Consider the following 27,226-nt stretch of genomic DNA (forward strand, 5'->3'; position numbering starts at 1 on the left):
AATAAATGTAGAAATGAACACATTAAGAACATACTCTAAATAACTGAAACATTCACAAAGGGGGTTTAAATTAATGAGCACTGATTTGTCTCTATTTCGACAGAGACAAGAATATAAACTTAATTGTCTGTCATTGAATTTTATGAATTCAAAATTCATAAAAATTTTGAATTTTTATGAAAATATATTTTTTTTACTACGTTATAAGGCTGGTCATTCATTTCTTCTAAACTGGATTATCTAAAATAAGTGAGATAAATGGTTCATAAAGCTGAAATAGCTTTAGAAGAGGTGCAACAGGGGCTGGAGAGATGGCTCAGCGGTTAAGAACATTGCCTGCTCTTCCAAAGGTCCTGAGTTCAATTTCCAGCAACCATATGGTGGCTCACAACCATCTGTAATAGGGTCTGGTGCCCTCTTCTGGCCTGTGGGCATACACACAGACAGAATATTGTACACATAATAAATAAATAAATACTTTAAAAAAAAAAAAGAAGAGGTGCAACATTCTGCTTGCCCACTGTTAGGATAGCCACAGAAGCAACAGCAGCGTGGGCAGTCCTGGGCGCGACACTGGACTAAATGTGAGTCTAGAATTCTTTGTCTTTGCTATACAACTCATGCATGTTTAACAATAAAAATCTGAATTTAATAAAATTTCATAATAATCACCATAAAAGATGATCTTTGATTTCATTCAAAAACTATGAGACACTACTGTTTAATTATTATTAATTTGTATTCTGAAAACATTTCCCCTGAAATAGTTGGGTTACAACCCCAAATAATCCCATTCACTGGGGCCACCATGGCATAAGGCTCAAAGGTCAGAAGGGCCCTGAAAAGTCACTGCCTGTAGTGTCACTGTGGCTATGTGATGCTCTTTGCCTACAGCCTGCAGCAACCATGACAGCAAGGATTCTCAGGAACAATATGCAATCAGAGATAGAGAGACTGAGGTAGGCGACCTCGAAGCCACCCAATAAAACAGTGTGCACTGTCCAGCAGACCAGTGTGAGCCTCCCTAGGGAAGCACCCTCAGCTTAGAACACAGGTATCCCACTGGCCATGTGAGCTCCAAGGAAAGTGTGCAAACACTGGAAGGACAAAGGGAAGCAGGACGTACAGAAGGATGGGGAGATATGATCAGTGAATGACATATCCGTGTATGGATGTCACAGTGACTTCCATGTGTATAGTTTCCCTAATCATAATAAACTAAAATGTGGCAAATATGCAAAAATTCAGGGAAACAGGCAACCATGAGTGAAATTCATTATCTGGACTTAGACTGCCCATAATCCTGTATGTTAGCGTGCTGGAAGCACTGGATCAAGAAATTTAGAAAATAACTATGAAGGCACAAAGATGGAATCATAAAAAAACAAGCAAGCCCGAGTGTCTATAAAAAAATGACTAAGCAAGCAACTGTTAAAAGTGAAAGATACGTAATATAGGTAAGATAATATAAGGGTAAATTATATCGAACAGTATATATAAAAATCAAATTATGAAAACTATATGAATTAAGAAATATTAGGTGTGATGTGTACAACTTTAATTATATCACTCCAGAGGCAGAGGCAGACAGATCTCTTAGTTCTAGGTCAACCTAGTCTAATAGAAAATTCCAGGCCAGCCAGGTCTACAAAGTGAGACTATCTAAAACACAGGAAAAATGAAGTGAAATATGCAAAATAGAGACATCAAGATGGCTTAGCATGCCAAACTTTACAACCTCAGTTTGATCCCCAGAAACCCACAGTGCAGAGCTGACTTCCAGAAGTTGTTCTCTCACCTCCACATGTGTTCACGTACACACATGCACTTGCATGCACACACAAACACATTTCTTATAAAATAAGTTTTAAAAGAAAGAGAGAAAAAGGAGAAGCAGGAGAGACGGCAGAATGGCAGGAGACCAACATTCAGCTCCAGCACCCACATCAGGTGACCCATGGAAGCTCAAGGGCTTTGCAGGCATGTGGTATGTGTAAAATCATGGAGGTGCACACACATTTTAAAAAAACAAAACAATATATGGATGAAATAAAGAGGTCTGACATACATTGTCAGAATCCTACAAAGAATTGAGAAGACAGAGAAGCAAGGTATATAAACATAAGGTGGTTAAAGTCTTCTAGAACTGTTCAAGACAATTTATTAAAGCCTAGCATGGGGGCGGGCATCTGTGATTCCTGTACTTGGAAGGCCCAGGCAGAAGGACTGCAAGCTTTCTTTCTTTCCTTCTTTTAAACTTTAACTTTATTTCATATGCACTGGAGTTACAGACAGCTGCGAGCTGCCATGTGGGTGCTGGGATTTGAACCTGGGTCCTCTGGAGGAGCAGTCAGTGCTGTTAACCACTGAGCCATCTCACCAGCCCCAGGACCATAAGTTTTGTGTTTTGTTGTTCTGTGAAGACAGGGTTTCTCTGTGTAGCCTTGGCTGTACTGGAAATTGCTCTGTAGTTCAGGCTGGCCTAGAACTCAGAGATCTGCCTGCCTCTGCCTCTGAGTGTTAGGAATAGGGTAAGTGTGAGTGTGAGCGTGAGAGAGAGAGAGAGAGACAGACAGACAAGACAGACAGACAGACATGTGGATGCCAAAGGTCAACGTCAGGTATTCTTCCTTATTTTCTGGGACAAAGTCTCACAGATTAAGCTAGACTAGCTGGTCCCTGGTCCCATGGACACTCCTGTCTCTGCCTGCCCAGTGCAGGATTACAAATGTGTGCCACAGTTGGCTTTTTAAATGGGTTCTGGACTCTGATTTCAGGTCTTCATGCTCATACGACAAGCACTTTAGCAACTATGTTAGCTTACTAGCTCCTATTTTAATTATCTCATTCCTCCCTTCAAACCCTCCCACACATCCTCCTTGCTCATTCCAAATTCACAGCTTCTTTTATTAATTGTTACATGTACATATATTCCTAAATATAAGCTGTCTAGTCTGTATACTGTTACTTGTATGTATACATTCAGGGCTGACCATGTGGTTTGGATACTAGCTGGTGTGCTCTTCCCTGGAGAAGACCATTTTTCCTGATCAGCATTCCTCAGTTGCCTGCAGTTCTTTGTGGTCTTCCTCCCACTCACTTTGGAATGTCCTTGTCCAGCTCGCGCTTAGGCAGTCGTGCTGACAAGACTTTATGGACCCACCTTCTGATACTATCAGGAGACTCAACCTCACAGCAAACTCCTGATCCTCTGGCTCTCAGAATCTTTCTGTCCCCTTTCACAATGTCCTGAGCCTTATGAGTGGGAGTTGTTTTGTAGATGTATCCACTGGGCCTGGCCTCACAGCTGCATTTTGATTGGTTGTGGTTTTCTGTAATAGTCTCGATCTTTGCAAAGAGAAGGGGCGAGGACTACACTTATCTAGCTAGATCCTGGAAAGGAGGGAGGTGCCCCTATCTTTTTGTTAATCGTGGTAAATACACACAACACAAAATGAGATCATTTCCTGTTACCCTACACATACATGCAACCCCTGAGCTGGCAGGGTGCTGCTCTGCCATGCACACTGGGCTATTCTGCCCCTTTGAGCGTTTCTAAGATTCTGAAACTTTGCCAGCCTTGGTGGATGAGCTACTGAAACAAGGTTATTTCTCTCGAGGCTTCTATACTGTGCACCACTGCCCAATTACACTTAGCACAAACACATCATTTTTTTCCCAAATAAGTTGTCAGGAGTATAAACGCATGTCTAGTCATGTTGATTTTTGTATCTTCCTTTCCCTGCCTAGTGAATGACTTGGTCTGAAGAAACAACAACTTGGTAAGCACTGTCCATTCAGAGGGAATTCATCCATATACAGGTCTGGAAACAACTAATAGAACCCATGAGCCATAAGCTAATGCTCTTCCCAATGCTCCTGGTACTCAGACTCACCTGTTCTGGCTGGCAAAAGATGCCTGGTCTATAGGCAAGATGCTCTCAGGCCATGGGGCAGTTTGATTTGGAGGAGCTTGCTGTTGATTATACTGAGGTCCTCCCATGTTCATTTCTAACTCCGAAGGCCCTAAAAGAGGGAGGAGAAAGAAAAAGAAAACCTAAAGTCTTCTATCTTATGACTGAAAAAGCACACACATTTATTGTATAATAGTAAATAAAATCGCTGGTTATGGAAAATGAGAAGGCAGAAGCAGTAATAGGTGAAAATCAGACCATATAGTTCTGGTGTGACATACAAATGAAACCAATAAATACCAAGGTTAATGCCTTCTACCTTAGGGCATGTCCGCATCAGCAGTAATAGCAAGGATCCCCATTCTCTTACTTAAAGCTTTTGTTTGTATGGTACATACAGAAAACACTAACTCATTTTTAAAATATCACAAAATCAGTAAGTATATATTAATGTAATTCTGGGTTTCATGCCATGGTTTAACATTTGTGCACAACTTCCAATTCACTTCCACACTGAGTCCTACAGTGCAGGACTTCTGCCAGACTCCAATGGGTGCCTGCAGAAGATGGGAATGAAGAGGACCTGGGCCAGGCCGGGGTACTGGAGAAGAGAAGCACTGGCGCAGCCCATGTGCACCCGAGCTGTCACTAGTCGTACTTCGGGGCACACACTCAGACACACTTCCTGCTGTGAGGTTCTCTCTGTGACTCTAAAGCAGCATGAGCTTACACGTCATTATGCACCAATGACCTTCACTACACCAGTTTTTTGTTAGGCTGAATTCATGGCTTTGTTGAACTTACTTACAATTAGAGAAATTCAGCTACATGCTAAGCCTTACAGAGACATATTGGAAGGTTTCAAAAATGAGATGCCCTTCAGCAAGGAATGCAAATAAATTAAATTTCTATATGCACCAGGTACACACATTTAATCCTAGCTCTCGGGAGCCAGAGGCAGGTGGACCCCTTTGAGTTCAAGACCAGTCTGGTCTACAGAGAGAGTTCCAGGACATCCAGAGCTACACAGGGAAATTATGTCTTGGAAAACAAACAAACAAAAATTTCTATATACAAGATCCATTATTGTGGCTTTCATATGCATCATAAAATTGTCTCAGTTTAATTTTTCATAAAAATATGGGTTTATATTTAACATTTTCATATTTAGCATTCTCAAATGACACAAATTTAGGTTTGGGAACCACTTACTACTTTGAGTACACATGTAGAAATGTAATTATGAACGCCACTCTCAGAAATATTGAGTCAAAATACACACAGCAATTCAATACCTATGGAAGAAACCTAATGTCAGAGATCTGATGAGCCTGCTGCTCGTCAGTACAATTTCTCACTTTCCTGAGAATGTCAGTACTTCCTGTGCAGTGTCTGCCAGACGTTTGCAAACACAGGCTTTTCAGAATGGAGCTAATACACAATATCAGAGGAAGGTCCTGTACCTGTGGTTAAAAATAATAATGCCAAGTAGGAGTTTTCTTTTTTTCTCTTTGAAATGGGGTCTCATTTAGCTCAAGCAGACCTCAAATTAGATCTCTCTATGTTGCTGAGGATGATGAACTTCTGATTCTCCTGCCACCACCAGCCAAGTGTTGGGATTACAGGTGGGCACATTAATATTTAATGTAACAGTTTTCCTGAGATAATTTTCAAGTGTCCCACCCAGTAGGTATCAGTATGTTCAGTTGTACAACCACCTACCACATCAATACTAGCATATTTTTACCTGTACAAAAGGAAACCCTTGTTGCCAGGAGTTACTTCCCACTCCCTTTCAGGCCTTTAGCCTTAGGTGACCAGGATATTCTAGGCAAATACATCACATAAAGAAATGTACGCAAAAATTCATTGTTAATGTGAACTGTCTCCAATAGAACCCTAGAGATCCTCAAGTGCTGTGTGATCTCTACGAGAGGACCTAGGAGGACTGGGATGACCTGTACAGAGTTCGACATTGCAGCGCACCACTCAACTGTCTCTACCTTTAAGCTATCACATGGATGCTATGTGTGTATGTGTACAGCATTCATGTGATATTCTCATGCATTTTGCCTCCAAATTAAAATTTTGCAATTACTTTATGATTCTACAAGGTCCTAGCAAAATCCCATTCAGGACAGCTTCATACCAGAGGATTACCTACAATACAAGCCAGAAGCCAGTCTGGAAGGACCCATGAGCTGACACTCCTTTTCGAGAAAGCCTAAAGAGAGCAGAGAGTGCTGCACTGCCTTACCTATGTTCATGACCTGAGACTGAAGCATCTGTCTTTGGCCAGGCTGGCTGTTGGCTCGCATGGGGATGCTGGATGTTGGGTTCCGAATCATGCCTCCTTGGATTGGCCGGTTCATGGCACCAGTAGTAGCAGCACAGGTGACTCTCACAGCTGTACTCTGTGGTGCCCATTCCCCAGAGGGCATGGCGGGCCGAGAAGTGCTACTGCCAATCATTCCTGCATGCAAGGCAGAGGAAACTGAGAGATGCAGACATTGAAAACAGCACAGGAACAAATACCAGACCTACCTACCTAAGACTCAAACCATGACTATAAACTGCTGTCGCCCAACAGCAGCTCCCTCCCTGGGGCAGATGTGGGCCCTCAGCTAAGACGTAAGAAACGGCAATTGCTACAGTTTTCACGACACAAATCTGCTATGGTTCAGAAGAGCAGTTAACACTCTTCCCATATGTACTGAGAGCAGGTGCTTCGGCAAGTGGATAACCCCAACTTCCTTCCTCAGGAAGTGAATCACATTAGCTGACACACACGTCAGAGCCTTACTTTCCAAAAAGGAGGTGAAGCGAGGAGGACAAGGGAAGAACTGACAATCAATTCCAAAATTATCAACCCTGACCAGAGAGCATCCCGCGGAGCCCAGGGATGATTTAAAAATCTTCACTTTCCTTTCAGTTTATCAGAGCTCGCAGACTGGAAACATGCAGGCATGTTCACCGTACGACCATTAAGCTAGGCTGTCACACCACAGGCACTGGGTAAAACTTAAGGAACCTAGTACTTAGAGACTGCCCTTGGTAAATTCTGAAATATTTGACACAGGGAATATAAAGATAGTGCTTTAAGATATATATATATAGATATATCTATATATATATATCTATATATATATATATCTTCCTTTCATTTACTTTATTTGGGTCAAGCAACTACAAATTTGGTATAATTAACATACGGACAACATGGGTCCTTCCTCACATGTGAAACAAGAATGTGCTGGGGATGGTGGAGAATGAAGGGTAATCAGAGTTAAAAACTGTGACAGGATTAACACACGTAAAACATTTTATATTATTTTTAATCTAAAAAAAGATACTAAGGGAGAAAAGGTAGTTTGTTTTCCAAAATAATTTACTATATAAACAGCATAACAAGATTATAGACAGTAGGAGGGTGAAATTATAACTCAAAAATATTAGTGCAATGAGAATGGATGTTATTCCTTTGGGCATTTGTTTTTAGAAGCAGAGGGAGCCCACCACGTGATTTTTACAGCCTGGGCTCCAGTAGGTCCAGGAACACCCAGTTTAGGTAAGCCTAGTCCTAGGGTCCTACATAAGACTCCTCCAACAACGCAGAACGTCCTTTGTTCCGTGGTAGGGAGCTACCCTATTGGGTCATCAGCCACTCTTCTCAACAATATTTATATAAATCAGTATTTAAGAGTGACAAAGTGAATATGGTTTTTATGAAAACACTGTTTAATGAGGCAGTCAGAGCATGGCACATAGTAAGCAGTCAATACTTGCTGACTGAATAAACTGATAGAGTTCAGCTCATGTTTCCCATGACTCTATCTCAGTGACAGCAAATAAAACAACCATCATTTCCCCTTAAATAGAACTCTGATCTTCAGTTAACTAAAATGGTAATGTACAGGGATTACAGACTGAGCTAAAAATAGAAAGAACTGAAACACCCACAACTGTAAGCTCTTTTTATAATATCTCCTTATTTCTATGCCCAAGTCTCTAATACGTCATTGAGACAAAGGAAGAAAGCTATAAATTACGAGCAGCTCTTCACAAGGGAAGCCAGCATCCTTCCAGATGTATAACAAACACTGTTCCAAGGCCCAGGCGCTGTTGAGTTCAGGCCTGACTTCTATGGCAGCCGCAGCAGAAGCAGAGACCACCTAGGAAATGTGCCTGGAGAATGTGGTGGACATTGTAACGTACAGCGGGTCAAGGTCCAGCTAGATCACAGGTAAGTTCTCAAATCTCCAGGAAGCCCTCCCTCAATTGGGGCTGGAGGTTTTCGCTGGGTTGGGCCAGGCCCACCACTATTTAAAAGTCATTATTGATAGTTTTCATAGGGGCTGTGCTGTGGTCTCAAACCATTGTGCTCACTTAATCTTATCCTGACCTGAAGCTATGAAAATGCATAAAAGTTAAGAAAACCAGAAGACAAAGGCCAATAAAACAAAATCAAAACACACAAAAATCTATCTCTGGCTCAAGTCACCCTCCAGCCTCAGCCTCCTGCATACTAAGACTACAATGAAAAGGCAAAAAGATAGGCAAAAAGACCTGCATTTTTAACTCATTTTTTTCCTGAGTGGAAACAGGACCTAGAATTGTGAAAGACTGGTGGATTTAAACTTCCATTTTGAAATATTCCAAACACATCAATACATTTTTGCGGATATCCAGCTATTTTACATATGTTCATGTTCAGACCAATAGCTGGGATGGAAGTGAAGTAAGTCTAGACAAGAAGACTGATGTTCAGAAACCTCAAAGCAGCAGTTGAAGGATGACCTGGCCATCTTACTGGAGCGGCTTCCCATAGCCACATTCAGGGACTCTGTAGGATTCCGCACTTCACAGATAGCTGCTAACACATCCCGGTGAAGTTCTACCACTCTGATGTGCATGAATGAATATACCGTTAAGTCACACACCCCATCAATAAGCACCAGTGCCGTTGAGCCCTTACCTGTGCTATTGTTCCCTAAGTTTCCTTGGCTTCCTAGCATCCCTTGATTACCCATCATTCCTGGCTGAGGTATCACTGAGTAGGGGCTATTGTTTCTGATTGGTGGGAAAGGTCCAGCACCAGTTGGGCTTTGCAATGTGATGTCAAGTGGTAAATTCTGGTTTGGCAATAACCTGCCCAGTTGCCCTGGTCGTGGGTTATTAAAAGCTAAGGAGAAAACAAATGAAAATTGAAGGTTAATAAAGGACAATGAAAAAGAATATTAACAATAGTAGTGTTTAGGGAAACTGTCACCTGTAAAATGACAAAGATGTGCACCAGGGACCAACTATCTACCTGAAAGACAAGTCACATACAGAACACATGCAACACACGTGATCATCAAAAGGTCCCTGCTAACTCTGAATAAATAGATTTATTAGGTAATATCAAGTACTTTGTTTTCTTCTAATTTTATAAACACAGACTATAATAGCACCATTAAGAAGCGGGGACTTTGTAATCCATGGTAGAAATACAACATCCAGAAAAACTAAGGCTGGGAATGGACATTACGTGCCATGCTCAGTCCTGCCTTATAGGGGTCAGTTACTTGGCTATTCACTAAGTCAAGCCCACTGAGACCTCTAAAGAGAATAGGAGCTGTGAGGCCCCATGTGCGCGTTGCTAGCTCTTTGGGTTCATGAGAAGTACCTTGTATGTTGCCTTCCTTATTCTCTCAGTCCTTTAGCTTTGTGGTTGCCCTGGTTAAACAAAAATTCATCTTTCCTTTTTCTTTTTCAGAACGGTCAGGAACCATGCAGGAATGGATTTAGTCTCTAAAGACAGCCATTCTGCTTGCCTGAGAACAGTGCTAGGCACCAGCTCATTCACCTGAGGTGGGAATAGTCACTGTGATTACCAGCACGGAAGAGGTTGCCTTTCTGTAAACACGGGTGTGCTACAGAAAAACTGTTCTCTCACACAAAACTGAAAACTTCAGCCAGGATCAAGTTTGTTGTCTAAGCAATCAGAGCGAATAGCATTTTTAACTTAGCTCAAACAAATTTAAAATAAGATTCCTAAATGGCAGAGCAAGGCATTTGACTGTGAGCAGCCTTTTCTGAGCAATTAAATTAAAAAAAAAATCTAATTTCTTTTTTGAGACCAGGTCTCACTAGGTAGCTCAGGTTGGCCTTGAGCTCATCCTCCTCCTGTTTTAGCTGCATGCCTGGGATTACTGGCATGCATGCAGTACCATGCCTGGCTTGAATCTTCCTTCCTATTGCTGTGGGCAGAGGAATCTCAGCAGGACCAGAATCCTTCTGAACACTGACAGACCAGGACAGTAGATGGTGCTGTTTTATCACAAAAAAACCTCCAAGTAACTAAACTGAGGCAGACTTAATCTGTTTCTGATGGGGATTAAAGGGGAACTCTTCAGCAGAGCCTGTAGCAGCGCATACTCACTGCTCTGTGACATCCGCAGCGCTGTTTTCTGGGCTCCAACAGGTGCAGCGGGACTGCTGTCCGCGGTGAGCTGCATGAGGTCATTGATGATGGCTTGCTTGTCAACTGACCCAGCAGGGGCTCCTGGCCTTGTGTCTGGGAAAAGCTGTGGTAATTGACTATTATGCAAATCATCCAAAATCTCTTCCAGGTTGTCCAGCTCGCTGCCAGGCTGCAGTTAACAAACAGAAGTATACATCCAGGCCCATGCTCAACAGGGGATCACAACCCCCACCATGGGCAGCCAAGGACCTAACCATCAAAAGGGGCCCCGCCAAGTGAAGAAAGCAGGCATGAGCAAATGTCAAGCCTAACAACGAACCAACCATCTTTCATAACTGAATCCCCCAGTGCTGTTATCTGATCTCTGAGCCCTGACTCCCTCACCTAGGAACCAGGTCCAGTTAATCTGAAAGAAAGCTGTTTCCCACCTTGTGACTCACCGACCCTTTATTTTATACAAACCACCCCATTAATTATGAATAGGTATATCTCCAATTACCTAAAGTTGGACTGTGAGTTACAGTTTGGAGGTTAAGTTTTCCTAAGATAACAATAAAGCTGGTGAAAATATGGTCCAATTAACAATGGCTATTTCCCTTGGGGAATGGTGGTGCAAAATAAGCTTAAAGGACTCATGAACTAAGTCTTGCTTTTTCAATTTGAATTTTGATTTTTGTTTGCTTTTATTTTATGCTTTGAATGACAGTGGTTTTCTCATTAACCAGCTTAGGTGACAAGATATACTGAAGCTGCTGCTGACCAAATCCAACACTTATTAACTTGATTTACTTTATTTTCGCTAGATCTAACCTATTTTTCCTTTTATGACTTCTTTCCTTCCACACAAACGAAATTATAAACTGCCTTAAACAAAATAAAATTATTATCAAGGCTGGCCTTGAACTTGCAGTGTTGTGTTCTGCCTCTTGAGGCATATGTATCATGTTTAGCCTATAAAGACTTCTAGTGACAAGAACCATGGTGTTCTTTCTCTCTCTCTCTCTCTCTCTCTCTCTCTCTCCCTCCCTCCCTCCCTCCCTCCCTCCCTCCCTCCCTCCCCCCCTTCCCCTCAAGACAGGGTTTCTCTGTGTAATAGCCCTGACTGTCCTGTGGACCCAAGGGGTCTTGAACTCATGGAGATGAGATGCTGGGGTTAAAGGCGTGCACCACCACTGCTCTCAGCATAAACTCATTTTTGTTTCTACTACCTGATTATAATTTTGCTACTGTTATGAATTATAATGTAAGTCTGTGTTTTCTGCTGCTCTGTGCAGTTCTGGCTGTCCTAGAATCCTCTATAGACCAGGCTGCCTGCTTCTGCTTCCTGAGTGCTGGGATTAAAGGCATGAGCCACCATGCCTAGCCATGGTTCTTTTGTAATCTATTTCTGTGTAATATGCTAAGTATATATAAATGTAAATACATGTAGTTTAACAACACAGGCACATAATGTTATATCCATATGTTAAGATATATTTGAATAACTAAAATCAATTTATTTTTTTTAAAAAATGAGACAGGTCTCATGTGGCCCAGTCTGGTTTTCAACTCTCTCTGTAGGGAAGACTGGCTTTTAATTCTTGATCTTCCCTCTTCTACCTTCTAAGTGCTTGGATTATAGACATGTGGAAAATGCCTAGCTCAAATAACTGATAACTAAGAGCTGAGCCACCTACCCCTTATCCCTAAGTTTTACTTTTAAAAAGACATGTATTAAAGTTAAACCAGCTTTCAAGCTTTGATCTCCAAGTTGAGGTATCTATGTGAGTGTGCGTGCAGCTCAGTGGCAAAGCTTGTCCAAGAGGCTCGGGGTCAGTTTCCAACATAGGAAAGGAGGAAGAGGGGGAAGTTAACAGCACAGCTCTAACTTGAGAAACAACAGACCGGAGAGCTCTGTAGGGTTCCTATAAACTGGCCTGGACTATCTCTGTAGACTATCTGAATTCACTCAGGTTAACATCTCAAGCTGCACCATGAACTCTTAGAGACTGCTTTGCCTTTACTCCTTGTCAATTTGACAATATTCATTTAACACTGATTTGTTCGCAGTTCTTACCCCCCCCCCCAACCTGAGGTTGACCTTGAATTTACAATCCTCTACTGTGCTCCACAGTGCTGGCTGTAAGCTTATTTTAAACATTCTTAAAGGAGATCGGTCTGTCTCAGAGTATCCATACTCCTTGGGCAGATTGATTTTAGCACTTGATCTTCATTATTCACGTAAGTTCTGGAAGTGCTGAAATGGGGTAACTTGATGCTTCTGAGTGAAAATCTACAGTCTTGTAGTTTCTATCTCACAGGTCTTTCAGACCCTACCAACTTTGTTAGGAATATTTTCTTTGTAAGACAAAGAGATCAATGCCTTCCTTTAAAATGCCTTAGAGACACTTCAAAGTTTCAGTTAGGCATCTGAATGCTCAAATTAGCCACATCAATTTGAGTACTTAGTTTCAACTATTTCTGGCAGAAAGTGAGTCAGAAAGATTTTATAAAAGTTCTACAAAATGAAAAATAGACTTGATTTCCTTAAGTTTTCAATTTTCTGTTTTTATAATTTTTTTTTGTGTCAACTCAACTCGTTCTCTGAAGAAAATAAAGGACCACATGAGTTAATGACATAGCATGCTCATTAATTACAAAGTACCTCTTGAAACTATTTTAAATAAAAAATACAGTATTATCCCATTTGCTTAGCAGAGAACTGTGAAGGAATTCTACTGTATCTGGAGGGTAACTCCCTGGGCACTCTCAGTTTAAAATGTGGTTTGCCTTCCTAATGGAGTCAAGCAACAGGATGCCCTCTCCAGGCTCTCACCGTGGGCAGAGCAGCAGGAAAACACAGGAGTGAAGAGCCCCTTGGCTGAGTACCAGCCATACTCCACTGTGTAAATAACACATGACTTACAGCAGTAAACACACTGGAAATGTTTCTGTCCGTTTCTGTTTCCTGTTTGCTAGTAAATGTCGTAAAAACACCTCGTTTAAATGCTCTGCCCTATTTTTAAATGCTATTTTAGTTATAATAATACGTGCCACCAAAATACTTCCCGACCTTAAAAAGTTAGTAGACACATTCAGTTAATTTTTTTTCGAGTCAAAATGAGACAGTTAATCCAGGCTTCCTATCTGTTTTTGCTTACTAAGTACTTAATTTTATTCCTCTGAATTGAAAATCTAAGGAACCTGGACAGCAGGTGGCAGGAGATCTCCTCCTTAGGGAACAAGGAAGGAGAGCAGAGGTGAGAGAATCACTGTTTTTTTTCCTCTCATGCTAACTTTGATCTAAATTTAGGTGAAGCATACTTCCTGTGGTAACTTTTCTCGTTACTGTTTTTGACGCTGAAATGGCCCTGTGAAGATGTACTTTAGATGGTGTTTGGGAGAGAGTAGCAAGAAGGTGAATAAGCAAGGGGCTAGATTCCATCAAGGAAAATACAATCCCTGTGTGTGTGTGTGTGTGTGTGTGCGCACGCCTATGGACCCTGCCTTTATTAATCTTCAAACAACATATTTATATTGACTACACACTACTCTCTTTGTTTCTCAGATAATTTTACTTAGAAAATAATTTCACTTAAATAAAAAACAATCCCCCCCCTGCAAAAAAAAAAAAAAAAAAAAAACCAAAAAAACCCAAACTTTTCTTGTCTGACTTTAGAGAAAACATACCAGAACAAGGTGATGACAAATAGCAATCCCTTCCTTTGTCCCTCTCAGTTCCTAGCATCTGAGGCCTGAGACAGAATAGTTTTGTCTATGGAGGGAGGGCCTTCAGTGGATCTCCTGAATCAAGAATGTTGAGACACCCAACTGACATGACCTGTGCCTGCCATTCTGAACTGCCACTACCTCTGTTACCTAATCCAGTAAATCTCGAAAAGATGAAAACACACCTGCCAAATAAGGCTTTCCGCTGGACATCACACAGGACCCCGCGATTACCTTTCTGCTGTGCCTTGGTCCCCACTCACAATTCCATAGCATTATCTAAGATAATATGAATTATTCTGCTGATGCACAGAACCTTGTGCTGGGGCCCAATTCTCAAGATCAATCACTACTGCTAACACGATTATAGTCTCCTTCCCATGTGTTCAGCAGCAGCCATCGACTGCTCAGAGCCTGCCTGCCTGGCAGGGACTGGTTTGAGGAGCACATGGCCTTTGTCATCCAGACTACCACCCAAATCCAGCCTCTGTGGATTCAGGGGGCTCACAGGCGCAGTGTAGCATGAGGGTCTGGCCCTCCTGAGGTTGGTGACAGACTACTTTCCGACTTGCAGCCCAACTTTCAAGGGCAAACTAAGGAGAGAGGCCCTTGTGATTTTCTCACTGCTTAACCATGATTCAAAAAGAGTCTGCCACTGCCAGACAGGACGGCCACGGTCAGGGCCCGGGAAGGCTAGGCTGGGTCACTAACCTCCAGTCCACCACCACAGCTGCAATGACCTATCGCTTGCTTTTAACTAGTGAAAATATCAAAGGTTTGCTTTCTCCCAGGGGCTCTTCTCATCGCTAAGTGCTGTCTAGAATGGCTAAGGGGCTGGGGCTGAAGTGCTGGGGAGGAATCAAACACTCAGGAGATCTGTTGTACAAGGTGGTGGCAACAGTAACAATGCATATTGAAGAGCATTGAGTAGTTTGTTTTTAATTATTTGTGATATGTTAATTAGTCTGATAGCAGTATTCTATAGTGGATCATAGGATATAATTACAAGAACTGCTTTTTGTCAAAAAAAAAAAAGATGATTCTGCACATTACTTCAGGTACCCTGGACTATCTTCAAGATGTTACCTTTTGAAGATGTGAAGGAGAGAAAGCAACCCATTATTCCTTTTTGAATTGATACATAATGGCCCTGGTAACTTTCTCCACCCATCCACTTTTTCTTATGTGTTCTTTTAACCAACGGTCAATGAGACTCTTCTACATTACTCAGAAGGGCTCATGGAGAGAAAAGAGAGGCAGAAGGGTCTTCACTGGGTATGAGAAGTAGCTAAATTCTGATCATAGTCAGAGAGAGATAAATAGATACGAAAGTCTGCTCTGACAAAGCCTGAGACTAAGACAGTGACTGCCACCAATTTAGGGGTCAGCTATCTACTGCCAGCCTGCATTTCACCCTGCCCACCCTTGTTAACGTATGACCTATGGCCTAAGGACAAATCCACCATTTATTGCTCATACCAGAAACAATGATACCTCCCCAATTCTAACGACTACTTCGTGCCCCTCATAACTGTTTCCCACTGGGTCTCTAAGTAACCCCACTAGAGCACAAGCACACCCGCTTCCTCCGTGCCCACAGCTGCTCGGTGTGAGGGCTCAATGTCCGAGAGGCAGGCTACACAGCCTTCTAAGCCCTTGGTGCTCGTGTCACTGTTTGCTGGAGGAGTGTGGAGAAATCTCTTTCACGCAAATTAACTGGTACAAACAAAAATAGTATTTTTCCTGAGTCACAAATTGTCACCTTGGAGAAAAATCTATGCTACAGAAGAGCGCACTGGGAGAAGACATTAGAAAACTCACCTGGTCACTGGGTTCAAAGCTCATCTCCTCTTTCACAGTTTTCATAGCTATTAGTTTCGTATTACTGGCAGGATCTGTCTTACTGTCCAGTCGCTCAAGTTTAGGGGTTATTTCTGGTAAACCAATATCTTTAGTATCATCTTTATCGAGCAAATAGCGAAGTAGTGCATTCTCTTTCTTCTTGGGGCTCACTGGCTCTGGCTTGACAGTCACTTCTGACCCAGGAGCTGTGCTGCTGGACTCCTGGCTCAGCTCTTTGCCTGTGGCTTCTGCTGTCAGCTTGGCCAAGTCCACAGGGGAGCTACTGTCCTGTAAGAGTCTGTGCAAAATCTTATGCTTCTCCTTGAGCGAGGTGCCATGTGTTGACCCAGGCCCAGGCAAGCTACCCGCAGAGTCCTTGCTTGTGTCTGACAAAGAGCTGGGCAAGGGTGAAGGCTCCATCTGGTCGGACTTGGTGGTCAGCAGCTGGAGAAGTTTGGTCTGCCCTTTGCTGTCATGCAGCCGGCTGTGTCCCTCGGCCCTCTCCCCGCTGGCCGCCTGGGGCATGCTGGAGTCATTGGGCTCCTTTTGTTCTCCAGGATGGCAGCTGGTCTCTGCTTGTCCAGTTGTACCTTCCGATGGCTCCCCATAAAGTCCAAAACAGTCTTTGGAGTCCAAGCTTCCCATCTTGCTGAGTGGGGGAGGATTCATATTAACTGGGGAGTTTTGCAAATTGCCCATTTTTAGGTCCGGTGAAGTCAACGATGACCCTAATGAGACCCCATGGCCCTCGCTGAGGGCTTGCAGTGCATTGAGGGAACTGTTGGTATAACTATGGCTATTTCCTGTGCTGCTGCAAACTCCCACAGGGGAATGCAAGCTTCCTGCAGGGGAAAACTGACTGGGTGGGATGCGAGGACTGCCAGCCACGCCGGGGCTCATGCGATGCCGTGGTGAGAGCATGGAGGTGGGCTGCCCTGGGTTCACGCCGGGGCTGCTTTGTGAGGGACTGTTCATTTTGAGTGCATAGTTACTACCCTGAGGAGTGGCTGCTTGCATGCCTGATACATGGTTCATGCCCCCAGAACCACCAAACCTGCCCAGAGGCATGCCCATCTGTTCCTTTGGGCCATTCATGGGGAAATTTATATTGCTACTGAGGGTCATGTCCTGACCTGGGTTCCCACTGCACATGGCCTGATGGGCAGGGCTGCTAGAGCTAATTGGATTCAATGGCTTCCCCATCGCTTGTCCAGTCATATCCGGATTCATTACACATACATTCTGCTCTCTGTATAATGAGGAAAGAAACATATATAAGATAAAAGGAAAAAAAATCCAGCAAATTGTTTAATTAAAAAAATGGTAGGGTCTCTTTTCTTTACAAAAGCAGACTACCTCTAAGGGATAGGCAAGACTTGGATGAAAACACCTGCAATTAGACTAGACTGAACACGTACAGTGCTGGAACAAGAGAGATGTTTCTCAGGCAACTCATCAAGATGTCTGTGGTTTTACTGAAGGGTGTGTGTGTGTGTGTGTGTGTGTGTGTGTGTGTGTTAAATTCAACTACTTCCATATCGAAATTTCAGCAAGCAAACAAGATATTAGAAAAGATTCCAATTATGTATCTTCTTCATGAGCAACTGAGAGCTTGTACAGCCTTAAAGAGATGACCCAAATAAGCAGAGACTCAACTCCCAACAGTGAGCACACCTGTATGCCTAGAGTCTTAGAGCTATCACATGGTTCAAGGTGGATAGAGGCCTGAGTTGTTAGAGATGGTCAGATCAGAGGCAGTAGAAATTACTCTGGTGGGTATTGTTTCTTTTGTATAACAGATACAAGGTCTCTCTGCTGACACTGCAGGCTAAAGGAAGACAGAATGCACTGTGGAGGGGTCCTGGGGTGGCACAGTCTGTGATTTGAACTGTTCCCCCTCCCATTCCAGGAAAAGTCCAATCCATCTCCTTAACTGATGCTTACAGGCAGGTCTCCCAAGTCCCATGAGCTTCTGAGTCAGCTTTGGCAGTTGTTATGAGTTACCAAACATGTTTACTGATTGTCAAGCATCGGCTTCAGTTAAGGTGTGTGTATGTGTGTGGAGGGGAGTGAAATGTGCCATCTCTAATCACTTTTAACAGTCTCAACCTGAGGTCAGATTTACTAACAGTTAGAAGCTACAGCTGCCTATTTTTTTAATTCCTGTACTAGAAAGCAAAATAACTGAGAAGTTCAATAAAATGGAACTCTTTAAGCATAGCAACTGTGTATATATATATATATATATATATATATATATATATATATATATATATATCCTAGCAGCACCTCATAAAGTTCCCCATAGCATATACATAAACATTTATAGAATCTGAAATTCAATCATTTTCCTAAATGAGCATCTAAAACAATATGTTCTCTGACATTTATTTAAAATCAACATTCAATTTTCTTTCTTTTACTATAGAAGTGGTTCCTACCATTCAATTTAAAGTCTATTGTGAGAAGGAAATTTAAACACAGGAACAAAAATCAAAAATCATCTTCTAAGAATATACATTTGAAAGTTTAAGCACACAGGATTAGAAATCTAAGCACTGGCTTCAATTTTCCTGATCTCACCTGCGCTGGCCCCTGGGAATTTCCCTTCTTGACTGTAACAGGAGGGTGAAGGCAATCCCTGTATTCTTTTGTTTGAGACAGGTCTTTTCTATGTATTTCTGGCTGTTCCAGAGTATGTTATATAGACGGAGCTGGCCTCCAAGTCTCAAAGATCCACCTGCCTCTGCCTCCCAACAAAACCCCTGTGCTCTTAATGTTAAATGAAAAGGGCAGCCTGGCTAAGAGTTAACAACAATCTCATTTGCAGTTCAGGAGTCCGCGGAACCCGAGGGGCTACACGGTAGCATACTGCTCGTGCAGCACTTCTCTCCACCGGGGAAGGGAAACTGAGGCTTAGTGGACAATTACCTGTGCAGCATGTGTAAGGATATTACAAGCTGAGGCTCGTTAGTCGTCTGAGAACGGATGAGTTTGCTTTTCGTTTGTGCAGCAACGAGAGTGCCATCGGACAAAGAAAAACGGTAGATTTGACTAAATGCCAAGCCTTGTCTCAGAACTGCAGGCAAAAAAGAAAACAGAAGGCATGTTTAGAAAAACACTAAAAAAGACAGAAAAAAAAAAGCAAATCAGGAAAAGTTGAGCAAGGGAGGACTATCAAGACATTAGTGATAAATTTCATAAGATTTCCTACCAGCATGCTAAAAAAGTACAGGTTATAAAGATCATCATAATGGGGAAAAGTGAGTGTAAACTGTTTATCAGGTCAAAATAAGTCTTTCTGTAATTTCCAAACAATATCAAAAAACACCACAATGCCAAACCATGGTTTCTCTAAGCATAATCTGTCCTTTTGATTCCCTTTACAGTGTAAATAACAGAATAAGATTTACGAATGTGTCGTCTGAATATTCATCTTGAGGTGACCTGTTCAATCCTTCACCTCATACTGCCTTTCCTAAATTCTGTTTCTCACAGTACAGCTAAGTGTTATTTCCATGCTCAGGGCAACAGGAGTAAAGGTAAAAATCTTCATCTTTCAGAAGAAAAGGCAAACAGAACCAAAGCCACTTGCAGATCTTAGCAAGAGTAACCACATTACCTTACAGATAAAGGCCTAATACTTCTATTATAAAGACAAGAAATACAAAGCAAATCAACTGGCTTAATGCAGTTTCTCTTAAAATAATCTTGAGATTTATTGCCTGACTGAACTGTTTTTTATATTTTAGAACTGTATTTTAAAATGAACATTTCATATAAGAAGATTTTAATTCAGGAAAAAATAGTGATAAAAATAAGTTGCTACATAAGAAAACTACCAGGCCGTACTAGGAATCAGTTATTATTCTATGTGTGTGATGTTTTGCAAAATAAGCATGAGTTTGTCTGTAGGTAGCAGAAATATCACTGTGTAAAGGACTCACATTCTTAGAGGCTTATAATTTCAGATTTCTTCTGACCTTCGTTGTGATCTCTAAAGATCTTCCATTTCCATTTGGCCTGCATGCTAAGGAGCAATGTGTGAGCATACCCAGTCATTCAGAACACTCCCAAACTCAAAGAAAACCTTCAAGCAGGTTTCTACTTGGTGCAGTTGGAAACCTCTGGTATTACGAATTTTTTTTTAAAAAAAATTATTTATAGATTTATTTTTGTGTGGGTATGTATGAGTGTGTATGTGTGATGCGTGTGTACCTATGTGTGCCTAGAAAGCCCTAGCAATCATGTCTCCCCTTCCACAGTGCAGGGGTTTAAAGTGAGCAAGCACATAGCCATACCTGTTTTCTTATATGAGTTCTTGGGGATCTGAACTAAGGTCCCCATGAGTGACTGGCAAGCACTCTTTCTGAGATACTGCGTGGGCTCTGGCATTACCTGTTTTGTTTATCTATGTTCAGTTTCCTTCCAGTCTAAACTTCCTATCCCTCTAAACTTGGTATACCACCTGGTACATCGATATAAACTCCCTTGTAAGGAAGCAGGAAGCTAGGCAATGAAAGGCATTCAGGATAATAAATAATAAAAATAATAAATAATAATGATAATAATAAATGAAAGGTATTCAGGATCCAGGGAGGCTGAACATGCTTGCCAAAGGTCGCTCTTTCTGGTTTTATTTCAAGCCATTATCTTAAGGTAAACAGTAGGTTAAATACTGATTTCTGTCAAATATAACATCTATATTTGCCCTTACTCTAATGGTAAGAACAATGTCGGAAATTAGGATGAACAAGATACAGATGTGGGGAGCAAATGGGAGCAAGAGTACATTCACTATGTCTGTGCTTCTACATTAAGTGGCCTCAAAAACATAAAGCTTCAATATACAAACCTCTCTAGTTAAAAAACCAAGGTCACAGATGCACACTAAACCATGACAAACTACAGCTCCATTTCCCACACATTTGGCACAGATTCTCTTCTGCAGAGACAGACAACTGCCTATGTTGAGGTCTGAGATGCCTTACTCTCTGCCCATGGTCTCTCATGTGCCATGGAGCCAATGCTGGCCAATTGCGGGCTGGCCAGCCCTCCTTCCCCACTCAGCTTTTGGTAAAGCTTAAAAGAATTCTGTTCTTTGTCTTCAGTTGTTCTAAAGAAAATCAAATGCGCTTGAGAAAATGCGACTTGAGGAGAACATGACAGCATGACCACCAGGGTGGGTGTGTAGCCTGCAGAAGTCACCAGCTGACACTGTCTGCATGCCCAGGTGCTAGTCACTTCCGCTGCTGGGTCTCAGGGAGTGAAGGGGGGCAGGGGGCTGAGATGTCCACCTCATGGGCTTGGTTTGGGGATGATGAAACAATAAAGAACAAGGCCAAGGCGGTGTTCATTAAGGGTCGAATGCACCGGGAGACGGCTGGAGTGTTGGCTTACTTCTGCTGTCCTTTTAGTCTTTGACCAGAGGAGGCCATGCTGCCTCTCTGGGCCTCCTGGAAACATCTGGAGTCTGCTGTTTGTACCTTGAGAAAGTTTGGGATTTATTCACTCTTGCGAATTTCATCTGTTTCTCCTTCCAGACTGCCCTCAGGAACAAGATCCTTAGCTTACACAGAACTTTGTTGTCTTGTGGATCACAGAAAATGACCTTCCCCTTCTTTATGACATTATCAGCTTTTGCTCATTGGGCTAGCACCAGAACAGGACACAGAAGCTCTGGGAGGCAAGACTCAGGAATCTTCTGGGTGGACCATCCTCCCAAGCAACTAAAGAAAGTTCCTAATGGCCTGGAGAGATGGCTTAGAGGTATAAGAGCACTGATAGTTCTTCCTGAGTTCCTAAGTTCAATTCCCAGCAACCACACGGTGGCTCATAACCATCTATAATGAGATCTGGTACCCTTTTTAGGGCAGCAAACATGCAAACATACAGACAGACAGAACACTGCATACATAATAAATAAATAAATATTTAAAAAAAAGTTCCTATCAAGTGAAGTGCACAGGTCTACCTTCGTGATGATGCCTCTTTGCGTAGGACAGAGACTCCCCTTCGTGCTGCGTGTGGAATTTCTGAATGCATCTTCTCACCAGATCCTCCCAGCCCGGTTTCATGGCAGCTCTCATGGTGCTGGTGTCCAGAGAAGTGATCTTGCCTATGAGATAATGGCATTACATTTACTAGGCCCATTTTCTAGAAAAACAAGTGAAACTTAAGAATCCATCTATTTACTATTTACTCAGAGTCATTGCCTGAATCTGTGGGTATTCATCTCAGACTTCATGGATACTAAAACGCACAGGCACTAAAGCTTCTTACGTAAAATGAAACAGGATATGAATATAACCTCTCTATCTTCCTGTGTATTTTTATTTTATTAATTCTATTTATTTATTCTTCTGATATAGTCCATTCTAATTTGGGACACATTATCCAGCTTAGGCTGGCCTTAAACTGGATTGGTTTTAGGTATGTGCTATCACATCTAGCTTCCCTTTCCCCCCAATACTTTTAAATCACTGCTATTTAATATATTCAGAACAATTCAATTTTTAAAAATTGAATCATTTTGATCTGGGGTTGGTTGGCCACACAGAGAAAGCTGTAGAAATGGAGCTGGTTGCACAAATACACCTCCAGGACGACACCCAGTGAAGGCAGCCTGCCCCTCTGTGAGCCTTGCCCCTCCCTCAGCACTCCCACCCCAGCAGTCACGGCTACCACAGCTTAAATACCATGATTTCTCAGAGACAGTCCTTGTATCCAGGCATCTAGGTGTTCTGAAATGACTGCTTTTGTCTTCTTTGACAAGGATTTACCTTGGAGGTCCTGGCGGGTGGTAAAGCTCTCTGATGAGGGAAGGGCTGGTCTTTCCTTCATGGGGACTCTTCGGGCCACACAAATCAAGCAGGACTGCAAATCTTAAACAGGACACAGTTGTTAATATGATAAAGATTTCTACTTGTAAATCACTCCGATATCTATGCCAGCACAGTCGTGGAAATCAGTGGGTGTGGCCACGCCCCTCTGCCCGGCGAGGCTCTAATGGGAGGCAGCTGCTGGGGAGGAGCATCAGAGGACAGATGGCGAAGCTACAGAGCACGCGTGTTCAGAGTTCACCGACACACTAAGGAGGCACTGACTGGAAACTGGGACGTCAAGATGGGCTCCACTCTTGCTAAGTCACTGAGCATAAAAACAAAATTCATAATAAAGTAAAGTAAAGCAAAAAAGAAAAACTAAAATAGGATCCTGTTGATCAGGACTTTGCTTCTTAGCTTTAGGTTCACTCCTAAAGTGTGTGAGGTACCTGTGATGGGACGATGAGATGTGAACGAATGCAGGTCCAGAGCATACTCCACTGCACACGGAGAGCTCCGCACAGCCGCCGTTAACGTTTAACCTCATCCCCCACTTCAGTTTTTGTGGTTAGATGTTTTACCTGCATGTATGTCTGTGTATAACTTACATGCCTCGCGCTTGTGGATTTCAGGTTGACAGATCTGAAACTGGATTTCTAGATGGTTGTGAGCTACCAAGTGAGTGCTGAGAATTAAACATGTGTCCTCTAAAGCGCAGCCAGAGCTCCTAACCGCTGACACATCTCAGCTGCTGCTTTCATTGTTTTCTCTATGAGAGCTAACTTCTGGGGGGGCAGTGACATGTTTTATATACTTTATAACATGCAGAGTACATGGAATGGCTCTTCAAAGTTAAAGAAAGGCTGAGGGAAGGCTGCTACAGAAATAACAGGCTCATAAGATCTTACACCATGGCCTTGCAATTGTTCACATTTAAACTTGGGAGGTTTTCTTTCCTTTATTGGGTGGGCTTTATTGAGTAATAGACTGTATCTTTAGATTAAAATGTAAGCATCATGGGAAGTGGGGTACGTGGCTCAGGGGTGAACACTCCCTATAATTTGCAAGACCATGAGGTCAAGGCTCAGTATTGTAGTTACAATAAAAGGAAGAGGAAACAAAGAAAAGAGTAGCTGAGCAGTGGTGGCGCACACCTTTAACCCCAGCACTCGGGAGGCAGAGGTAGGCGGATCTCTGTGAGTTCGAGGCCAGCCTGGTCTACAAGAGCTAGTGCCAGGACAGGCTTCAAAGCTACAGAGAAACCCTGTCTCAGGGCGGGGAGAGGGAAGAGAGGGAGAGCGAGAGATAGAAAGAGAGAGAGACACTGAGAGAGAAGAAGCCCTTGCTTATGCTACATTTCAGGAACAGACAGAACCCCACCCCTCTTTCTTATCCTTTTGAGGTAAGAGTCTCGCTATGCCCCTTTGGCTGGCCTGGATGCACCTGTATACCAAGCTGGCCTCAATCTCTGGCCTTTATCTCTTGCGTGCTAGGGTTACTATGACTGTATCACCTTAAATGCACTGGATTTTATCTAAGTGCTAGGATTAGAGGTGTGCACCACCACACTGCCTGAAATTCAATTTTGTTAGTTAATTAATTTAAAGATAGAGTCTGCTACATCTTATGCCAGCATTAAACTTGCTATGTGTGGCCAAGGATGACCTTACCTTTCTGATTCATCTGTGTCTATCTCCTGAGAGCTGGGATTACATGACAATGCCTGATCTTATGTGGTTTAGCGGATTGAACCCAGGGGTTTGTGTGTGCTGGGCAAGCACTTTCTCAAGAGCTACATCTTCGGCCAGAATCTACATGTTCTCATCTCTAGTACATAACAGTAGTTGACACAAGTGTACCTTATACGTCTTTGGAATATCATGGCCGATCTACAGTGCTTCCTCTTATGAAGGAACAGAATGAAACTGACCCAAACACAGGCTAAATCGGAAATACCAAATATCTTCTGATAACTCTTTATGATCCCTTCTGATAAAATTTAAATTTAAAATAAAGATTTACATACTTTATTAAGAAGTACTAAGCTAATATTCAGTGGCAACTACAGATTAGCAATAATCACGAGTCCTGTGTGTGTATGTGTGTACACATACCGAGAACTGAATCCAGGGCTTCACAAACATCAGGGAAGCACTTGACCCGATTTACACCTTCATCCCCATTCTGTACTAACTTCTGCTACTCGCACAATAAATTGATAATAAATAAAAGAGACATTAAAGAATTTGTCCACAGCCAGAGCTAATGGTTAAATTAGGAGTTGGCCTGTCTGATTTCTCTCTAGAATATTTCTGTGAGTGGGGTCAAAAGCTCGTTCACTTGTTACTCCCACAGAGTGCTTTCTGCAACATCTTATACTAAAGATTCACTTATACTTTAGTGTGTGAATTAGCTGGTGGAAGGGCAAGGGATGACATGACATCAACATCTCACCACACATAGCAGCCCAGTAAGCTTATGCACCTGAAAGCCCTCTACTCTTCACTCCTATGTCTGTCTACTTTGCTATTATACCACTGAAGATCTGATGTCCAAATAAGTTACATAGATTCCATCACTCCCCAGGAAGTCTATGGAAAATGCTGCTTGTACCCACGTACATGCTTCTTGGTCTGTGGCATAAGATTTGCATTAGGTGTTCAAAGCAATCCAGGATCCTCTACACAGCCACTGTCAGAGCTGCAGAAGTGCCATGATCACCAAGCACACATGCCCCTGAATGTGGTTTTCATGTGACTCCTGGCTGCCTTGCAGGACATGGAGATATCCCACATTGATCACCACAGAACACTTTTAAATCGAGATATAACTTAGAGGTAGAATGCTTGCTATGCGCATACAAGCTCAACCCCACCCTCACCCCATCCAACGATGTAGAGGAAAAGATTAAACTACACAAATAGTAAACATGGGACAGAATCAAGGAACTGCCTCCCGCTTTCCTCTGTGTGAGCACCACCCTGTGATTACTAAGGCGATCCCAGGGTCCATCTTACCTTCTCCTTCCTCTTTGATGGACTTAGGCTGAGACACAGCGAAGCACTGCATAGCTTCATATTTCTGGTGCGCTTCCTGGTTCTCATGGCCATCTTCTTCTGAATCGGGTAAAGGCTTCACCAGCATCCGACAGTTGAAGGTATGGCTGTTTCGCCTGGGAGGTTCACCAGACCAAGATCCCCCATTCACTGCGAGGCAAAAGGGACCCAAGATTACAAAGAAATAAAGGATTCAGGTCAGTAGTTGGGTGTGGTGGTGCACACCTTTAATCCCAACACTTGGGAGGCAGAGGCAGGCAGATCTCTATGGGTTCAAGGACAACCTGGTCTACAGAGTGAATTCCAGGATAGCTAAACATACACAGATAAAACCTGTCTCAAAAAGCCAAAAATTAAAAATAAAAGAAATAGAGGTGAAAATAAAGCCATGCAAAGATGAAAAATACACAGGGAGTCTGGTAACTGTATGTTATTATGTTCTCTTTGAATTGTTTGAATGCTAAGGAGCAACAGCTGCTAAAAGATGCTTGTTTATAAATGCTGCTGAATTAATCCAAGACAGGTAGTTTGAAAATACCTTGACTTCAAAATTGAAGTAAAAAAATATGTTACTTTGGAGAAGAGGACTTGCTTTTGTTTCCACAGGAAATGAGAGGCTGTGGTTTCATTCTGAGTTAAGAAAAATCAGGTTTGATCAAGGAAGACCACCCAAGAAATCTCCGGTAGAAACAGATAGCCCAGATGTCTGAGTTCTATATCCAGAACAATTCAAGACTGCCGCTTGAGATGATCAACCCTCACAGGATACGCTAGTCATGACTTGCTCATAATTTTAAATTTTCTTTAGGTCCTCATAAGATTATCAGCGCCCCCAACCAACAGGAAGTAGCCAGGAAAACTACGCCCATATTCCCAAAAACTGGACTATGGATATTTTTCTTTGTTTAAAATGTTGTTTACAAGTTGTTATGGATAATGGTCAGGAGAAAAACTAAAAACAAAGGATATTAGATTCAGAGTTCTTATTGTTTTTCTAAAAAAGAGAGGGAAGTGGTGTAGGACAATGGTCTGTATTGTCACTGATATTTTAAATAAACACTGATTGGCCAGTAGCCAGGCAGGAAATATAGGCGAAAAAACCAGACAGGAAGAGAACAGGAGAATTCTGGAAAGAAGAAATTCCTAGTCACAGTTGTGACCCAGCCACAGAAGAAGCAAGATGTGACTGCCTCGCCCAATACGGTACCGAGCCACATGGCTAACATAGATAAGAAGAAAGGGCTAATATAATGTAATAATATAATGTATTAATAATATTAATGTATAATATAATGTAAGAGTTACTACATGGTGCTTGACACTTCTCAGATACTTTCATGAACCACACAACAATGTTTTGTAACTCAGAAACTTGGGCTTTTCAAAATGTCTTCTATACTCCACAACTTTCATCCT

The 27,226-nt window shown here is 42.3% G+C and overlaps 1 protein-coding gene across 8 annotated transcripts in view; it reads right to left on the reverse strand.

Annotated features, from left to right (window-relative positions):
* Ncoa2 (nuclear receptor coactivator 2) overlaps window positions 1-27,226 on the reverse strand; it is a 231,072-nt gene that overhangs the window by 18,789 nt on the left and 185,057 nt on the right. For 7 of the 8 annotated variants that reach the window (XM_087897233.1, XM_085677339.2, XM_085677340.2 and 4 more), the window contains 9 exons: window positions 25,772-25,960; window positions 22,713-22,814; window positions 21,905-22,048; window positions 18,862-19,009; window positions 15,910-17,179; window positions 10,339-10,549; window positions 8,890-9,096; window positions 6,172-6,387; window positions 3,897-4,026 (listed from right to left, as the gene is read on the reverse strand). In XM_087897233.1, the coding sequence (XP_087753359.1) occupies window positions 3,897-4,026; window positions 6,172-6,387; window positions 8,890-9,096; window positions 10,339-10,549; window positions 15,910-17,179; window positions 18,862-19,009; window positions 21,905-22,048; window positions 22,713-22,814; window positions 25,772-25,960 (2,617 nt within the window). The remainder of the gene's footprint in view (window positions 1-3,896; window positions 4,027-6,171; window positions 6,388-8,889; window positions 9,097-10,338; window positions 10,550-15,909; window positions 17,180-18,861; window positions 19,010-21,904; window positions 22,049-22,712; window positions 22,815-25,771; window positions 25,961-27,226) is intronic. The other variant, XM_085677343.2, reaches the window with a different exon arrangement.

The sequence above is a fragment of the Myodes glareolus genome, chromosome 16 (genome assembly GCF_982192425.1).
Source record: "Myodes glareolus chromosome 16, mMyoGla1.1, whole genome shotgun sequence".
NCBI lineage: Eukaryota > Metazoa > Chordata > Mammalia > Rodentia > Cricetidae > Myodes > Myodes glareolus.